This window comes from Lithobates pipiens, unplaced genomic scaffold (assembly GCF_037356315.1).
Source record: "Lithobates pipiens isolate NorthernLeopardFrog02 unplaced genomic scaffold, aLitPip1_a1.2 Scaffold_24, whole genome shotgun sequence".
In the NCBI taxonomy this organism is placed as follows: Eukaryota; Metazoa; Chordata; class Amphibia; order Anura; family Ranidae; genus Lithobates; species Lithobates pipiens.
In genome coordinates, this window is record NW_027507786.1 from 7,751,275 (window position 1) to 7,769,051 (window position 17,777).

Sequence of the window (17,777 nt, forward strand, 5' to 3'; positions counted from 1 at the left end):
ATATAAAAAAAAAAAAAAAAAATGATCCCAAGCTTTGAACATCTCACGGAGCTCTGTTCAGTCCATCATCCGACAATGCAACTGCAAACCCACCAAGACATGGCCGTCCATCTAAACTGACCGGCCGGGCAAGGCGACATCATTCATCAGAGAAGAGCCAAGAGGTCCATGGTAACTCTGGAGAAGCTGCAGAGATCCACAGCTCAGGGGGGAGAATCTGTCCACAGGACAACTGTTAGTCGTGCTCTCCACAAATCTGCCCTTTATGGAAGAGTGACAAGAAGAAAACCATTGCTGAAAGAAAGTCCTAAGAAGTTCTGTTTGCAGTTTGTGAGAAGCCATGTGGGGGACACAGCAAACATGTGGAAGAAGGTGCTCTGGTCAGAGGAGACCAAAATTAAAATTTTGCCCTAAAAGCAAAACGCTATGTGTGATGGCAAACTAACACTGCACATCACCCTGAACACACCATCCCCACTGTGAAACATGGTGGTGGCAGCATCATGTTGTGGGGATGCTTTTCTTCAGCTGGTCAGAGTTGATGGGAAGATGGATGGAGCCAAATACAGGACAATCTTAGAAGAAAACCTGTTAATGGAATGGTTTAGATGAAGGAATGAAAATTCATGTGTTAGTCCAGACCTAAATCCAATTGAGAATCTGACGCAAGAAAATTGCTGTTCACGGACACTCTCCATCCAATCTGACAGAGCTTCAGCTATTTAGCAAAGAAGAATAGGCAAAAATGTCCCTCTCCAAAAAGACTTGCAGCTGTAATTGCAGTGAAAGGTGATTCTACAAAGTATTGACTCCACACTTTTCGCATATTTGTAAAAAATGTTGAAAAATCATTTTCCTTCCACTTCACAATGTATGTACCACTTTGTGTTGGTCTATCACATAAAATCCCAATAAAATACATTTACGTTTTTGATTTTAACCTGACCAAATGTGGAAAATTCCAAGGGGTACGAATACTTTAAGGCACTGTAAAAACTCCGGACAAAAGATAATTTCTTTAGCAAAAGGCAAAATAAATACTCCTCCCCCCTCCTCTCCCATGTATTGGTTGTCAATGGCACTAGAGCTTGCCCCCCCCCTTTTTTCTGCTGCCCCAAACCTTGGTCAATGGCACTAAATATCTTTACCACTTCTGTACTAACCATTGGTGGTCGGCAGTACTAAATATCCTTTTCCCTCCTGCCCCAATCATTGGTGGTCAGTGGGCTTTCCTATAACGTTGTATCCCCTCCAATGTCTCTGGCTGTGCCACCCCAGAATTTTATAGATACTGACAGGTAGGAGATCATTCCACCCAGACAGTGTAGGCCAGTGATGGCGAACCTTGGTGCCCCAGATGTTTTGGAACTACATTTCCCATGGTGCTCAACTACATTGCAGAGTGCCTGAGCATCATGGGATATGTAGTTCCAAAACATCTGGGGTGCCGAGGTTCACAATCACTGGTGCAGGGTGAGATCCACCTGGATACTGGAATGAGGGTTAGAGAGACGGTAAAAGGGGTTCCCAGATTGCTGACATAAAGGGAGTGGGGGGGGGGGGGGGGACTAAAGCCTTCATGTCTGCATTCCAAAGTTTAAAGGGGTTGTAAAGGTTAGTTTTTTATTTTCTAAATAGGTTCCTATAAGCTAGTGCATTGTTGGTTCACTTAACTTTTCCTTCGATTTCCCTTTATAAATGTTTTTTTTCTTTGTTTTCTTTGTCTGAATTTCTCACTTCCTGTTCCTCCTCAGTAAGCTGTTCTGGCTGACTAACCACCAGCTCGGATGATGGTGAGAAGCTTACTGAGGAGATACAGGAAGTGAGATATTCAGACAAAGAAAAAAAACATTTAGAAGGCAAATCGAAGGAAAAGGTAAGTGAACCAACAATGCACTAGCTTAGAGGAACCTATTTAGAAAATAAAAAACAAACCTTTACAACCCCTTTAAGTTATCTTGACTGTAGCGTACCTTCCAATGTAAAAAAAAAACAAAAAAAAACAAAAACACTCCAAGTTTTAAATCCATAAAATTTATTGTCGGATATAAATATCTTCAATTTTGTAACTTATTTACATTTTGTAAAGTTGCAAAATATCTCAATATATTCCACCGTCACCCCATCATTCAAACCCATCTAAAAACATCATAAAATATTCTGAAATAAAAACTCTAAAGCCCCTGAACCAGTCCGCACGCTCGCCCCTAGAAAAAAAAAAAAAAAGTACAGCAGGCAAAGGTCTGACGTTTTTTTTTTTTTGCTACACAGTAGCAAAGGAATCAAGTAGTGTAAAGAGAACCTGGTCTGTGCTGAGCTGTACTGTACAGCGCCCCCCTGTGGGAGGGAGGAGGGATCGGGCAGGCCTTGCGCGTGCGCTCCGCTATGTCACTATATTTTTGTGAAAGTTTGTAATGCTCCATTTCTGTCCGCTGCATTTCTGAAGCACCAGCTGATAGCCAAACTCATTGTCGCTGTTTTCTTGAAGTTCCAGACAACGCTTGGACTTCTTGTTTTGTATCGCTCCTCCCTAGAACAAAGAGAAAAACAGGATGAGTGCGGGGGAATTCATCTGTCAACGCATACCAGCCAGCCAAACAAATACTGCAAAGTGTTATTTGGGAAATGTTCATGTTTTTGGAATAAAGCAATGGTGTCGTGAAACACCGCCCCCCCCCCCTCCTTTTTTTTTTTTTTTTTCCTGAACAATTTTAAACTTTGATTAAGGTTTTAAAGCTGTTCTATGTTGGGGGTATTCAACTAAAATTCATAAAATTCACCTCCGTAACATCTATAAAATTCGCCCCTTTTTAACAAATGAAACCACCAAGCTCTTCATTCACTCTTCACTCCCTCGTTATCTCTCGCCTTGACTATTGCAACTCCCTTCTCATTGGCCTGCCTCTCTATAGGCTCCTCCCCTCTTCAGTCTATCATGAATGCTGCTGCCAGACTTATCCACCTTGCCAACCGATCAGCATCTGCCAACCCTCTCCTCCAATCCCTACACTGGCTCCCAATCACCCAGCGAATTAAAGCGGAGGTCCACCCTAAAATGGACCTTCCGCTCATCGGAATCCTCCCCTCCTCCGGCGCCACAATTGGCACCTTTCAGGGGGGAGGGGGGTGCAGTTACCTGGATAATCCAGGTAACTGCACCCACTTCCGGGATAGCTCTCTGCGGAAAGGGGCGTAGATTACGCCCCTTTCCGCAAGTGCCCGCCCCTTTCCGCAAGTGCCCTGCTGCCTGCTGGGAAACACACAGATTCCAGAGGCAGCGGGGACCGTCCTTATTGCGCAGCGCGACTCGCGCATGCGCAGTAGGGAACCGGGAAATGAAGCCGAAAGGCTCCATTTCCTGATTCCCATACCCAAGATGGCGGCGGCAGCACCCGAGTGACGATCTGGAGATCGGCTTCGGGTGCCGACATCGCGGGCGCGCTGGACAGGTAAGTGTCACTATTTTTAAAAGTCAGCAGCTGCAGTATTTGTAGCTGCTGGCTTTAAAAAAAAAAAAAAAAACGCGGAGTCCCGGCGGACTCCCGCTTTAAATTCAAAATACTAACCACAACATACAAAGCCATTCACAACGCTGCCCCGAGCTACATCACCAATCTTGTCTCCAAATATCATCCAAATCTTCCCCTCCGTTCTTCTCAAGACCACCTACTCTCAAGCTCTCTCATCTCCAGAGCCTCTCCCATCCTCTGGAACTCGCTACCTCCACTGGTCCGGCTATCCCCTAATCTTGCTACCTTCAGGCAATCCCTGAAAACTCATCTCTTCAGGGAAGCCTATCACGTCTCCAACTAATCTTCTACCACTTCCATCAGCTCATTATTCACCACAGTTCTAACCTTTTGTACCACCTGCCCCACCCTATTAGATTGTAAGCTCTTCTGAGCAGGGCCTTCTTAAGCCTCTTGTATTGTAACTGTATTGTCTCCTTTTATATTGTAAAGTGCTGCGTAAATTGCTGGTGCTATATAAATCCTGAATAATAATAATGAAGGTCCGGTCATTAAACTTCATCCAGCCGAGGTCTGAATGTTTGTGCTCTGACTCGGTTTCTTCACATCACAGCCCACCCCCCCTCCTTTTACATCGCAGAACCCCCCTTTACAATATAGCCCCTTATTAACATCACAGCCCCACTTTGCATCCAAGTCCCCCAATTTTACATCATAGCCTCCGTTTACATCACAGGGCCTTCTTTACTTAAATGTCCTTTGTCCCCCTTCACATCACAGCCCCCTCCCCCCCCACCTTACATTACAGACCTCCACCCTTTACATCAGTGTCCTCAGCCCCTCTTCCTTGCAGCCCAGTCTCCTTCACAGCCCCCCTTTATTTGAATCCTAGTCCCCTTCACAGCCCCCCCCCCCCCTCCTTGCACCTCAGTACCCTGTACAGCCTCCCTTAGACCCCTTTCACACCACACTGCCCATTGCGTCGGCGGTAAAACGCCGCTATTTTTAGCGGCGTTTTACCGCTGGATTTGCGGCGCATTTTGGCCGCTAGCGGGGTGCTTTTAGCCCCCACTAGCGGCCGCGAAAGGGTTAAAACCGCCGGCAATACGCCACAATAGCGGCGTTTTGCCGGCGGTGATGCAGCACTGCCCCGTTGATTTCAATAGGGAGCAGCGGTGGAGGAGCGGTAAACACACCGCTCCAAAGAAGCTGCTGGCAGGACTTTTTTCTGACGTCCTGCCAGCGCACCGCTGTAGTGTGAAAGCCCTCGGGGCTTTCACACTACACATAATGGTGCAGCTTCTTTAGGGCGGATTGCAGGCGCTATTTCTAACGCTATAGCGCCTGCAAAATGCCCTGGTGTGAAAGGGGTGTTACTTGCATTTCAGTCCCCTTCACAGCCCCCCTTTTTTGCACCCCAGTCCCCTTCACAGTTCCCCCCTACTTGTATCCTTCCTTACTTGCACCCCAATCCCCTTCCTGGCACCCCACTTTACAGCCCCCCCCCCCCTTACCTTCATCCCAGCCCCCTTCAAAGTTCCCTAGTTACATAGTAGGTGAGGTTGAAAAAAGACAAGTCCATCAAGTCCAACCTATGTGTGTGATAGGAAATAGGGAAAATTGTTTTATGTATATATTTTTCTAATTTTACTTCACCAACTTAGACTATTGTGTTCTGATCCATCAAATATAATTCAGATTAAAAAAACATTGAACTAAATGCTGTAATGTAACAAAACAGGTAAAATGCCAAGGGTGTGAATACTTTTGCACTGTATACTGTGATTCTGTATTTGCCAAATATGCTGCAGAAATCTCCCTCCACTGAGTCAGGATGCAGCCATTTTAACTGTGGGCAGCTGAAGCTGCTGCCTGTTGACTTCCTGGATTCACACAGACACACACCTCCAGCTTTGCAGATCTCATTGGCCCTCTTATGACTCATCCCCCCCCCTTCCTGGCAAACACTTATGAGAGAGAGAGTTGTGCATGATGTCATAAGCCTAGGCTAATGACCAGACAAGAAATGGGAAGTGGGCTGTATAAGGGATTTACTGGCAGAAAAAACAAAAACGTTTTACTATCCAAAGTTAAAACAACAACAAGGGCAGAAGATTTCATGCATAGAAAGAGATGAAAAAATGACTGAAGTTTCACTTTAATCTGACAAATTTTGACATCACTGGTGGAACTGTTAAGGGATGAAACGCATTAGCATTTCGGCATTAGCTGTGATCTTAAAATATCGAGCCGTTCACCGCCCTGGTAAAGTCAGATCTCGGATGAGCGAGACAAGACTTCACGCTGGTAAATAATTACTATTTCGTTATGAAAATTTGTTTTAAAACCTCGTCAGGAGAAGAGGGAGAGAAAGGCACATAAAATATACATGACAGCAGTCTGCTGATTGTATAATCGCTGTAATCGGAGTTACATTATCATATCACGCCATCGATCTACATCCAGAACGGTTTAGTGCAGTATATGGATATTAATGTTCCACTTCACTGGTGGAAATAAACATCTTTCAGCTTCTCCACTTGTGTCGTATACAATAGACGTTCTTACATCAGGCTGATAAACGAAGATTGGTTCCTAAGTACGGGAGACAATGGAAGGGGTGACTGCAGTGATGTACGTCGCTGAAGAACACGGTGTATCTTTTATGTGTGAAAACATATACAAACTATTATCTGTGCTCTTCTGATCCACCCACGCTGTTCTCAATGGCAAACAAAGCATAAGAGTGGCAACAGTTTAAAGCGGTATTAAACCCAAACGCCAATATTTATTATATTGCAGCTTACCAATTCTTAGATGTGGCGGCTGCATTCATTTTTCCTTTATTCAGCAAGGAATATTTACTCATCCACTCTCCCCCTCCATCTCTCCACTTAGTTGCTCTAATGCAGTGGGGCTTCCAGGTACAAGGGAGCATGTGACCTCCACCATGTGACAGTACTTGGGGCTTCCAGGTACAAGGGAGCATGTGACCTCCACCATGTGACAGTGCTTGGGTCTTCCAGGTACAAGGGAGCATGTGACCTCCACCATGTGACAGTACTTGGGGCTTCCAGGTACAGGGGAGCATGTGACCTCCACCATGTGACAGTACTTGGGGCTTCCAGGTACAGGGGAGCATGTGACAGTGCTTGGGGCTTCCAGGTACAGGGGAGCATGTGACCTCCACCATGTGACAGTACTTGGGGCTTCCAGGTACAGGGGAGCATGTGACAGTGCTTGGGGCTTCCAGGTACAGGGGAGCATGTGACCTCCACCATGTGACAGTGCTTGGGGCTTCCAGGTACAGGGGAGCATGTGACCTCCACCATGTGACAGTGCTTGGGGCTTCCAGGTACAGGGGAGCATGTGACCTCCACCATGTGACAGTGCTTGGGGTTTCCAGGTACAGGGGAGCATGTGACAGTGCTTGGGGCTTCCAGGTACAGGGGAGCATGTGACAGTGCTTGGGGCTTCCAGGTACAGGGGAGCATGTGACAGTGCTTGGGGCTTCCAGGTACAGGGGAGCATGTGACAGTGTTTGGGGCTTTCAGGTACAGGGGAGCATGTGACAGTGTTTGGGGCTTTCAGGTACAGGGGAGCATGTGACCTCCACCATGTGACAGTACTTGGGGCTTCCAGGTACAGGGGAGCATGTGACAGTGTTTGGGGCTTTCAGGTACAGGGGAGCATGTGACAGTGTTTGGGGCTTTCAGGTACAGGGGAGCATGTGACAGTGTTTGGGGCTTTCAGGTACAGGGGAGCATGTGACCTCTACTATGTGACAGTACTTGGCGCTTCCAGGTACAGGGGAGCATGTGACAGTACTTGGGGCTTCCAGGTACAGGGGAGCATGTGACCTCTACTATGTGACAGTACTTGGCGCTTCCAGGTACAGGGGAGCATGTGACAGTACTTGGCGCTTCCAGGTACAGGGGAGCATGTGACCTCTACTATGTGACCGTGCTTGGGGCCTCCAGGTACAGGGGAGCATGTGACCTCTACTATGTGACAGTACTTGGGGCTTCCAGGTACAGGGGAGCATGTGACCTCCACCATTTGACAGTACTTGGGGAGTATGTGACCTCAACCATATGACAGTGCTTGGGATTTCCAGGTACAGGGCAACATGTAACCTCCATCATGTAACAGTGCTTTCTGCAGGTGAGACAGTGACCATACTTGGGGCTTCTGGGTACAGGGCAAAATGTGACCTCTACCATATGACCATCCTTGGAGCTTCCAAGTACAGGGAAGCTTATACCCTCTTCCATGTGACACTGCTAGCAGGCAGTGAAAACTAAAACCATAATTGCGAGAAAATGCAGAAGTGCTGCTCTGTAGCTCAAATAAATGACAGATAAAAAAAAAAAAAAAAGTTCAATTGTAAGAGCGGCAGGAGGCAAGGAAACATGACCTCCTCCTCCATCCATCAGGGAAGACACTCCCTCTTAAAGGTCTGATTTTTACCTTTCAGCTGGTGTGTGACCATGCAGTTTAATGAAGGATTTCACTTTTTTCTTTTTTTTTTTCTTTTACAAGCTAAAGTAAAAAAATAAATACTTTTTGATTTTGAAAGCATTAGAAAAGCTAATTAATTTGCCTGAAATCGTTTTTTTGAATCTTGTCTAAGGTGAGCTATGCCAGCTGTGAGCATCAATCTGCTGAGTGCATTAAAGCCTCGCCATGCTGGGACTTGCAGTCCCTCAGGAACGGCTGTGCAACCACGAGCACAAACACAATAGACTTGTATGACTGGTCTACGCTTGGCCACCTACCCCCTCTCACCATGCAATTTCTCCCGAACCTTTCTGCTTAATGAGCTGATTGTAATGTAAACACAGGAAGGTCACTAATTAATGAGTGTGCATTGTACATAATTGCATTTCCTGCCTGGAGGAAAATCATTTTGATGTTATTCGCACGTAGCCGGCAAAAGTGCTTTATGGAGAGCAACTGAAGTGAAAAATGGACGAGTTTCGGGTATAAATAGCACGGTAATAATAAGCAGAGGTAGAATTAATTTGCTGTGAAGAAGTTTATATATAGATCTAGGTATATCTTACTAATTTGTATGGGCGGGTGTATCCTTGTTTGCTGATTTTAGAAAAAAATGTAAAACAATTCTTGTGATTGTATTGGAGTGGTGGTTCTTTGTACAGTTATGCCGATATTCCTATTATGCATTGCAGTCTATGGCAATATCTTATAGACATTGTTACCACTGCACAGGTAAACCACTAAACACACCAATGAGTTACATAAAGCGGTTTTTACCTGTGAAAGGATTTGTATTCATGTCCATCCAGTCCTGATATTTACACTGTCTGGCAGGGCAGGAGACCTGATTTTTCTTTTCTGCAGCAGCTAAGCAACACTAATGCCCCGTACACACGATCAGAGTTTTTGTCGGAAAAATCTTGGATGGTTTTTCAGACAGAATTTCCACTCAAGCTTGGCTTGCATACACACGGTCACACAAAAGTTCTCTGAACTTTCGACCGTCAAGAATGCGGTGAAGTACAACACTACGACGAGCCGAGAAAATGAAGTTCAATGCTTCCGAGCATGCGTTGAATTGTTTCTGAGCAAGCATAGGAATTCTGCGCGTTGGAATTGCTACAGACGATCGGAATTTCTGATTGGAACTTTTTCCATCAGAAAAATAGAGAACCTGCTCTCAATCTTTTGCTGGCGGAAATTCCACCAGCAAGAGACCGATGAAAGCATACACATGGTCGGAATATCCGACCAAAAGCTCTCATCAGACTTTTGCTGGCGGGATTTCCGATCGTGTGTATGGCGGGGCTTTACAGGTCTTGTCCTTCTCCCAGCCTGTGACTGGAGAGTAGGAAGAGACGCAGTAGACTGATGAGCTTGTCTGTTTCTCTCCCCATCAGTATGTTTTTTGTTGGCACATAAGCTGTCAGGACCTGGCTCACCTTCTGGTGGCACTGGTTCTCTGAGCTGAGGGTTGTAGTTCTGGTGTCCACAAGCAGCCAGCAGATCCCAGTAATCAGTCTCTACCTAATTGCTAGCAAAACAAAACACTGAAGCACCAGGGAATAGTAGAGAAGGAACTAAATACCCTCCCGGCAGCCAGCAGAGCCCAGTAATCAGTCTGCACCTGATGCTGGCTGCTGCAAGGGTATTTAGTTCCTCCTCCTCCGACTATCCCCTAGAGTTTCAGTATTTTGGTTTGCTCGCCATTTACTGCTTGCCATTCATCTTGCTCCTGCCCTGCATCCTGCTTCCTTATATCTGCCTCCCTTGTTTCTGATCCCAGTCCTGGTTAACCATCCTTTTTTTTGTATATTTTGTATGGCCCCTCTTGGAGATCTTAGGAGGTCTAGATTAATATATGTGATCCATTTATGATTATGACTGTTTACTAAGTGTTTACCGTCATCAAACCTAATGTAACTGTTTTCATTAGTAAGAGGGTTATACTTCGGATGATATCCGTATGTAGTTACTATGTTTGAACATGTTTATCCTTATTTGATTAGACTGTTCATTTTATTTGTTTATGGGTTGTCTGAGACAACAGCCTCCGCCCCCCTGTAGGCCGAGCCCCCGCCCCTTTGTAGGCGGATTTGTTTTAGACACCCTATATATTTGTTAGCAATGTGGTGGGTCCCAACATGCCCCTGTCGAAGACATATGTGTCAAAACGCGTCGGGCTAGCTGTTGGCACCCCACATTGCTTTTACTTTAAATTTTACCTTATTGCTTTGTGATCACTAAGTCATTTGTTACTCTTTTGACTTTTAATAAATTACTATTTTTTATCGCCTGACCCGCACCATGTGGAGCTTTTTCTTTCTTTTTTCTTTTTTGGTCTAAACCCTTTAAATATCTTCCCCTCCATTTGGGGTATTTGGAGTATCGGAGTGCAGTGAGCTATACCTGAGTTGGATTTCTTAACCATTCCGAAGTTCCATCGGTGAGATTCATCATTTGGATATACGGTCTTTTGAAGTCTCTCCACCAGGCTGATGAACCCACTCTGATCCACTCCTCGGTCCCAGATTGTGACCCCAAGCCTTATTGACTCAACCGTCATATGACTGTGTGAGTCCAACAGATCTGGTAAGAAGTACCCATCTATTCTTTCCCAATGTTTCCAGATAAGCTGTCGTACATGGACATGTCCGTTTAATGAGATTTGCCTCGTATTGTGATACGGTCTGACTACCATTGTGCCGGTCCTTCCACGGAAGCTTACATCCATTTCTTTGGACTTTATTTTTATTTACACATTTATATGTTCTTTGTTATAGGAGCATTCCTTCAACATATTTTTCACCTTAGAAGCGCTACACTATTTTTTATTTCTGTTTGTTGAACTTTGTTTGAGTGTTGGCTGCTGTACTTTTTCACGTATATTTGATCTTAGCGCAGTTGGCTGCTGTGCTTTTTATGTATATTTGATTTTAGCGCAGTGTTTTCCCCTATCCCTACTTCTTTTTTTGACTCATTATTCACTGCAGCTTCCTTTCTTCTTATTACTCTTAAATGGATATTTTTGAATATAGAACTTCTAGATCCCTCAACACAGAGGGCGTTTTCACATCTAATTCCACTAACACTGAGGTCAGTGGTCTCTTTATTAGACTCAAAAATGTGATGGTCTCAGAGGTTCATCTCCAGTGGGACATCGCCTTTTTGAGGCAATATACTAAAGAGAAGATGGTCCCTCGGGGATTACGTTGGGATATACATCCCCAACAAGGAGAGGTGGAGTTTGACGTTTGGTTCAACTATTTCAATGATATGGGTATCAAACTGTTGAATTTCTTGATTGATAGAAAACAGGCTAGGTTACCCTTCATTGACAAAGAAATCAAAGATATTAAAGAAAAACTCACACCAGCATTAGGCACACCGGAATATAATACGTTATCCTCTAACCTAAAAAACCATCTAGAGAAAGAGGAAAAAGATCAACGTACCAAAAAACAAAAGAAGTATAATCGTGATGTTAATGATTATAAATCTAATTCTGTCTTTAATTGGCAGAAAAAAATTGCCTCTGAACCAGGCAACAACCCAACATTAGACAATATGCAGCCTGAAGCTATGGAGATGGAAAGAAGGTTGATCTATGAACCTCCACCACCCCAGCCCAGGCCCACGGGTCCCCTTAGAACAAATGACTATGGATTTAGATCCCCTGCCCAAGCTCAACACCCTAACCATCAAGGTAAAGGTTCTAAACCCCGAAACAAGGGTAGAGGCAGAAACAATCAGGGGCGGGGCCAAGATAGATACCAGGGAGATACCAATGGTGGCTATCAACATACCCCCCGTGATTATAGTAGAACCCGACGAGATGACAAATACAGCCATAGGAGGGATGACTATTCACACAGCACTCCCATTCGTACCTATAATCGTTACCTACCTCTTAGGGATGATGAAAACTTTGATTTCCAACGGGACCCTCCTCCTTATATGACATATAATGATGAGCCTCCATTCAGACCCCCATATAATCGCAATTATCCACCAGGGCCCTCCTATCATCAGGATTTTCACAGGGATACCCCTATCCGTGGAGGAAATCTAAAACCAAACGAGGCACCAGAGGGGGGAGGCGCATCCAGTACAAAAAGAAAGCGGACACAGTAGGTGCGGGTATTTTTAACCTTAGTTCAGCAATATTATCAACGAGTGAAAAACTTATTTTAGATAAGGGTCTTAAATTTGTCCCACCAAGAAAGCTTAACAAATTCAATACATTCATTGACGTGCAGAAATTTATTCGGAAGTTACATATTCAGAGACACTTTTTGTCTTCACCTAGTAGTACTAACACGATCTCTGACCCCACATCTGTTAGACATTCCGGATTGAGCAATCCGTCTTTGTTCAATCCAGGTATTTTACCTCCATCGATTAACGTTTTTAAAAACCTTGTCTTAAATGATCTGGATAAATTGCCCATTAAAAAGGTACATCAAGACCCTTCTATAGCTCAGGGTCTCAAATCTTTATGCGAAAGAAAAAATCTTATCATCCGTCCTGCTGACAAGGGGGGTGGTCTAGTGGTACTAGACAAATCATGTTACATTAATGAAATGAACAGATTACTGAATGATGTTACCACTTATAGCCCTTTACCAGGTGACCCCACCTCCAAATATAAAAAAGAACTTACACAGATTATAGATGAAGGTTTTTCTTTAAACATCTTAAATAAAAAAGAGAGGGAATTCATGATTCCACTGGCACCACGCATCCCGACAATATACCAACTCCCCAAGATACACAAGGATTTGGTTAATCCACCAGGCCGCCCAATTGTTAGCGGTATAAATTCCATTACCTCGCGAATAGGGAAATACATAGATACTTACCTCCAGCCCTTAGTAAGGAATATACCATCCTACTTACAGGACACAGGTGACACAATCCGACTATTAGAGAACATACAATATCATGATGATCTTATTCTAGTCACAGCAGATGTGTCTGCGTTGTATACTTCTATTCCACAGGACCTAGGTCTAGGAGCTGTTGAACTATTTCTGTCTAGAGACTCTACACTCCCTGTGATACATAGAAATTTCCTTATGCAATTGTTGGAATTTGCCATGTCCCACAATTATTTTTGGTTTCAGGGCACCTTTTATACCCAGACCAGAGGGGTTGCCATGGGGGCAAAATACGCACCCAGCTTGGCCAATCTGTTTATGGCCCAGTGGGAGGAGGATGTCGTCTATGCCCTTGACAGGCCGGAACTGGTATTGTGGGCTAGGTATATAGACGACATCCTCCTCTTGTGGAGGGGCAGCCGGCCATCCCTGGATGACTTCATGGCAACCCTTAATACCAATGATCGTGGTATACAGTTGACTTTTGAGGCTAGCACAACTAACATTCATTTCCTGGACCTAGAAGTCACAGTCGTGCAGAAACGCCTAGTCCTGAGTAGTGATGGCCGAACGGTTCGCCCGGCGGTCGTTTCGCGGCGAATTTCCGACTTTCGCCGTCCGCGGGTTCGAACGCCTTTTTCCGTCGTTCGCCCCGGCGGACTTACGTGTTTAATGTATACAAGAACTTTAACCTTTCGTGACACGTTTATCATGTGTTACAGGACAACCAATTGAGACATGACAGCTCATGGACACTTGGACATTCCCCCTAACCTATAAATACACCCGATCCGGTGGCCATTTTACATTCTTTCTTCTGTCACTGTAGGGAAAGGATCCTGTGTGGAGTAGGGACAGAGAAAACGCTAGCTATTTGGTACACAAAAGTTCTTTTCAGGACTGGTATAGGTGTTAGGTCAGCAGCCTGAGTTTCTTTTGTCAGTTTAGATAAAGGGACAGAGCGCTGTATGCTGCTATTTTAGGGACAGCTCAGCCAGATTAGTCTTTCTTCATCATCATCATCATCATCATCATTAGCTGTTACTATCAGGTCCACAAAAGAGCTGTTCCAGCTAATCGTTCCAGCCTACTCTTTTTTGCCAATTTGTATAGGGACAGGCAGGAAGCAGTGTGTCAGGCAGTGAGGATAATTTTAAAGACTTGCTGTTACTATTAGTTCCACAAAGGTTCTTTTCAGGACTGGTATCAGTGGTACGGTAATAGGCTTGTACACGTATAATATTCTTTCTTCCAAATATAGAAAGAATATTATACTTGACTGCTGCCCTTCTGCTGCAGTCTGCTAATCATTCACAACTCACTTGTTCCACAAAGCTCTTTATCAGGACTGGTAACTTGGTCTGTCTAGGGTGCTACGGTACATAGGCTTGGGTGCGGTACAGTCTGCTGTTCTGTAAGGACCGCTATCGGTCCACAATAGATAGGGTTGCCGTGCACTACTGCTGACCGCTGCCCTATACTGCAGCAGTCCTTCAGCGGTATAGGGACTGACGCACAGTCTGCTAAACACTAATACACAACCTGCTTGGTCCACAAAAGTTCTTATAAGGACTGGTAACTTGGTATAGGGTGCTACGGTACATAGGCCTGAGTGCGTTACAGTCTGCTGTTCTGTAAGGACCGCTATCGGTCCACAATACATAGGGTTGACGTGCACTACTGCTGACCGCTGCCCTATACTGCAGCAGTCCTTCAGCGGTATAGGGACTGACGCACAGTCTGCTAAACACTAACACACAACCTGCTTGGTCCACAAAAGTTCTTATAAGGACTGGTAACTTGGTATAGGGTGCTACGGTACATAGGCCTGAGTGCAGTACAGTCTGCTGTTCTGTAAGGACTGCTATCGGTCCACAATACATAGGGTTGCCGTGCACTACTGCTGACCGCTGCCCTATACTGCAGCAGTCCTTCAGCGGTATAGGGACTGACGCACAGTCTGCTAAACACTAATACACAACCTGCTTGGTCCACAAAAGTTCTTATAAGGACTGGTAACTTGGTATAGGGTGCTACGGTACATAGGCCTGAGTGCGTTACAGTCTGCTGTTCTGTAAGGACCGCTATCGGTCCACAATACATAGGGTTGCCGTGCACTACTGCTGACCGCTGCCCTATACTGCAGCAGTCCTTCATTGGTATAGGGACTGACGTACAGTCTGCTAATCACTAACACACAACCTGCTTGGTCCACAAAAGTTCTTATAAGGACTGGTAACTTGGTATAGGGTGCTACGGTACATAGGCCTGAGTGCGTTACAGTCTGCTGTTCTGTAAGGACCGCTATCGGTCCACAATACATAGGGTTGCCGTGCACTACTGCTGACCGCTGCCCTATACTGCAGCAGTCCTTCATTGGTATAGGGACTGACGTACAGTCTGCTAATCACTAACACACAACCTGCTTGGTCCACAAAAGTTCTTATAAGGACTGGTAACTTGGTATAGGGTGCTACGGTACATAGGCCTGAGTGCGTTACAGTCTGCTGTTCTGTAAGGACCGCTATCGGTCCACAATACATAGGGTTGCCGTGCACTACTGCTGACCGCTGCCCTATACTGCAGCAGTCCTTCATTGGTATAGGGACTGACGTACAGTCTGCTAATCACTAACACACAACCTGCTTGGTCCACAAAAGTTCTTATAAGGACTGGTAACTTGGTATAGGGTGCTACGGTACATAGGCCTGAGTGCGTTACAGTCTGCTGTTCTGTAAGGACCGCTATCGGTCCACAATACATAGGGTTGCCGTGCACTACTGCTGACCGCTGCCCTATACTGCAGCAGTCCTTCATTGGTATAGGGACTGACGTACAGTCTGCTAATCACTAACACACAACCTGCTTGGTCCACAAAAGTTCTTATAAGGACTGGTAACTTGGTATAGGGTGCTACGGTACATAGGCCTGAGTGCGTTACAGTCTGCTGTTCTGTAAGGACCGCTATCGGTCCACAATACATAGGGTTGCCGTGCACTACTGCTGACCGCTGCCCTATACTGCAGCAGTCCTTCAGCGGTATAGGGACTGACGCACAGTCTGCTAAACACTAACACACAACCTGCTTGGTCCACAAAAGTTCTTATAAGGACTGGTAACTTGGTATAGGGTGCTACGGTACATAGGCCTGAGTGCGTTACAGTCTGCTGTTCTGTAAGGACCGCTATCGGTCCACAATACATAGGGTTGCCGTGCACTACTGCTGACCGCTGCCCTATACTGCAGCAGTCCTTCATTGGTATAGGGACTGACGTACAGTCTGCTAATCACTAACACACAACCTGCTTGGTCCACAAAAGTTCTTATAAGGACTGGTAACTTGGTATAGGGTGCTACGGTACATAGGCCTGAGTGCAGTACAGTCTGCTGTTCTGTAAGGACCGCTATCGGTCCACAATACATAGGGTTGCCGTGCACTACTGCTGACCGCTGCCCTATACTGCAGCAGTCCTTCATTGGTATAGGGACTGACGTACAGTCTGCTAATCACTAACACACAACCTGCTTGGTCCACAAAAGTTCTTATAAGGACTGGTAACTTGGTATAGGGTGCTACGGTACATAGGCCTGAGTGCGTTACAGTCTGCTGTTCTGTAAGGACCGCTATCGGTCCACAATACATAGGGTTGCCGTGCACTACTGCTGACCGCTGCCCTATACTGCAGCAGTCCTTCATTGGTATAGGGACTGACGTACAGTCTGCTAATCACTAACACACAACCTGCTTGGTCCACAAAAGTTCTTATAAGGACTGGTAACTTGGTATAGGGTGCTACGGTACATAGGCCTGAGTGCGTTACAGTCTGCTGTTCTGTAAGGACCGCTATCGGTCCACAATACATAGGGTTGCCGTGCACTACTGCTGACCGCTGCCCTATACTGCAGCAGTCCTTCATTGGTATAGGGACTGACGTACAGTCTGCTAATCACTAACACACAACCTGCTTGGTCCACAAAAGTTCTTATAAGGACTGGTAACTTGGTATAGGGTGCTACGGTACATAGGCCTGAGTGCGTTACAGTCTGCTGTTCTGTAAGGACCGCTATCGGTCCACAATACATAGGGTTGCCGTGCACTACTGCTGACCGCTGCCCTATACTGCAGCAGTCCTTCAGCGGTATAGGGACTGACGCACAGTCTGCTAAACACTAACACACAACCTGCTTGGTCCACAAAAGTTCTTATAAGGACTGGTAACTTGGTATAGGGTGCTACGGTACATAGGCCTGAGTGCAGTACAGTCTGCTGTTCTGTAAGGACCGCTATCGGTCCACAATACATAGGGTTGCCGTGCACTACTGCTGACCGCTGCCCTATACTGCAGCAGTCCTTCATTGGTATAGGGACTGACGTACAGTCTGCTAATCACTAACACACAACCTGCTTGGTCCACAAAAGTTCTTATAAGGACTGGTAACTTGGTATAGGGTGCTACGGTACATAGGCCTGAGTGCGTTACAGTCTGCTGTTCTGTAAGGACCGCTATCGGTCCACAATACATAGGGTTGCCGTGCACTACTGCTGACCGCTGCCCTATACTGCAGCAGTCCTTCATTGGTATAGGGACTGACGTACAGTCTGCTAATCACTAACACACAACCTGCTTGGTCCACAAAAGTTCTTATAAGGACTGGTAACTTGGTATAGGGTGCTACGGTACATAGGCCTGAGTGCGTTACAGTCTGCTGTTCTGTAAGGACCGCTATCGGTCCACAATACATAGGGTTGCCGTGCACTACTGCTGACCGCTGCCCTATACTGCAGCAGTCCTTCATTGGTATAGGGACTGACGTACAGTCTGCTAATCACTAACACACAACCTGCTTGGTCCACAAAAGTTCTTATAAGGACTGGTAACTTGGTATAGGGTGCTACGGTACATAGGCCTGAGTGCGTTACAGTCTG

General features: G+C 45.6%; 1 protein-coding gene across 1 annotated transcript in view; it reads right to left on the reverse strand.

Annotated features, from left to right (window-relative positions):
- Positions 1–2,018: 2,018 nt before the first annotated feature.
- Positions 2,019–17,777, reverse strand: part of GALNT18 (polypeptide N-acetylgalactosaminyltransferase 18) — a 543,905-nt gene continuing 528,146 nt past the window's right edge. Inside the window, exon 11 of the mRNA XM_077453560.1 lies at positions 2,019–2,530. Within this exon, the coding sequence (XP_077309686.1) occupies positions 2,384–2,530 (147 nt within the window). The 3' untranslated portion in view covers positions 2,019–2,383. The remainder of the gene's footprint in view (positions 2,531–17,777) is intronic.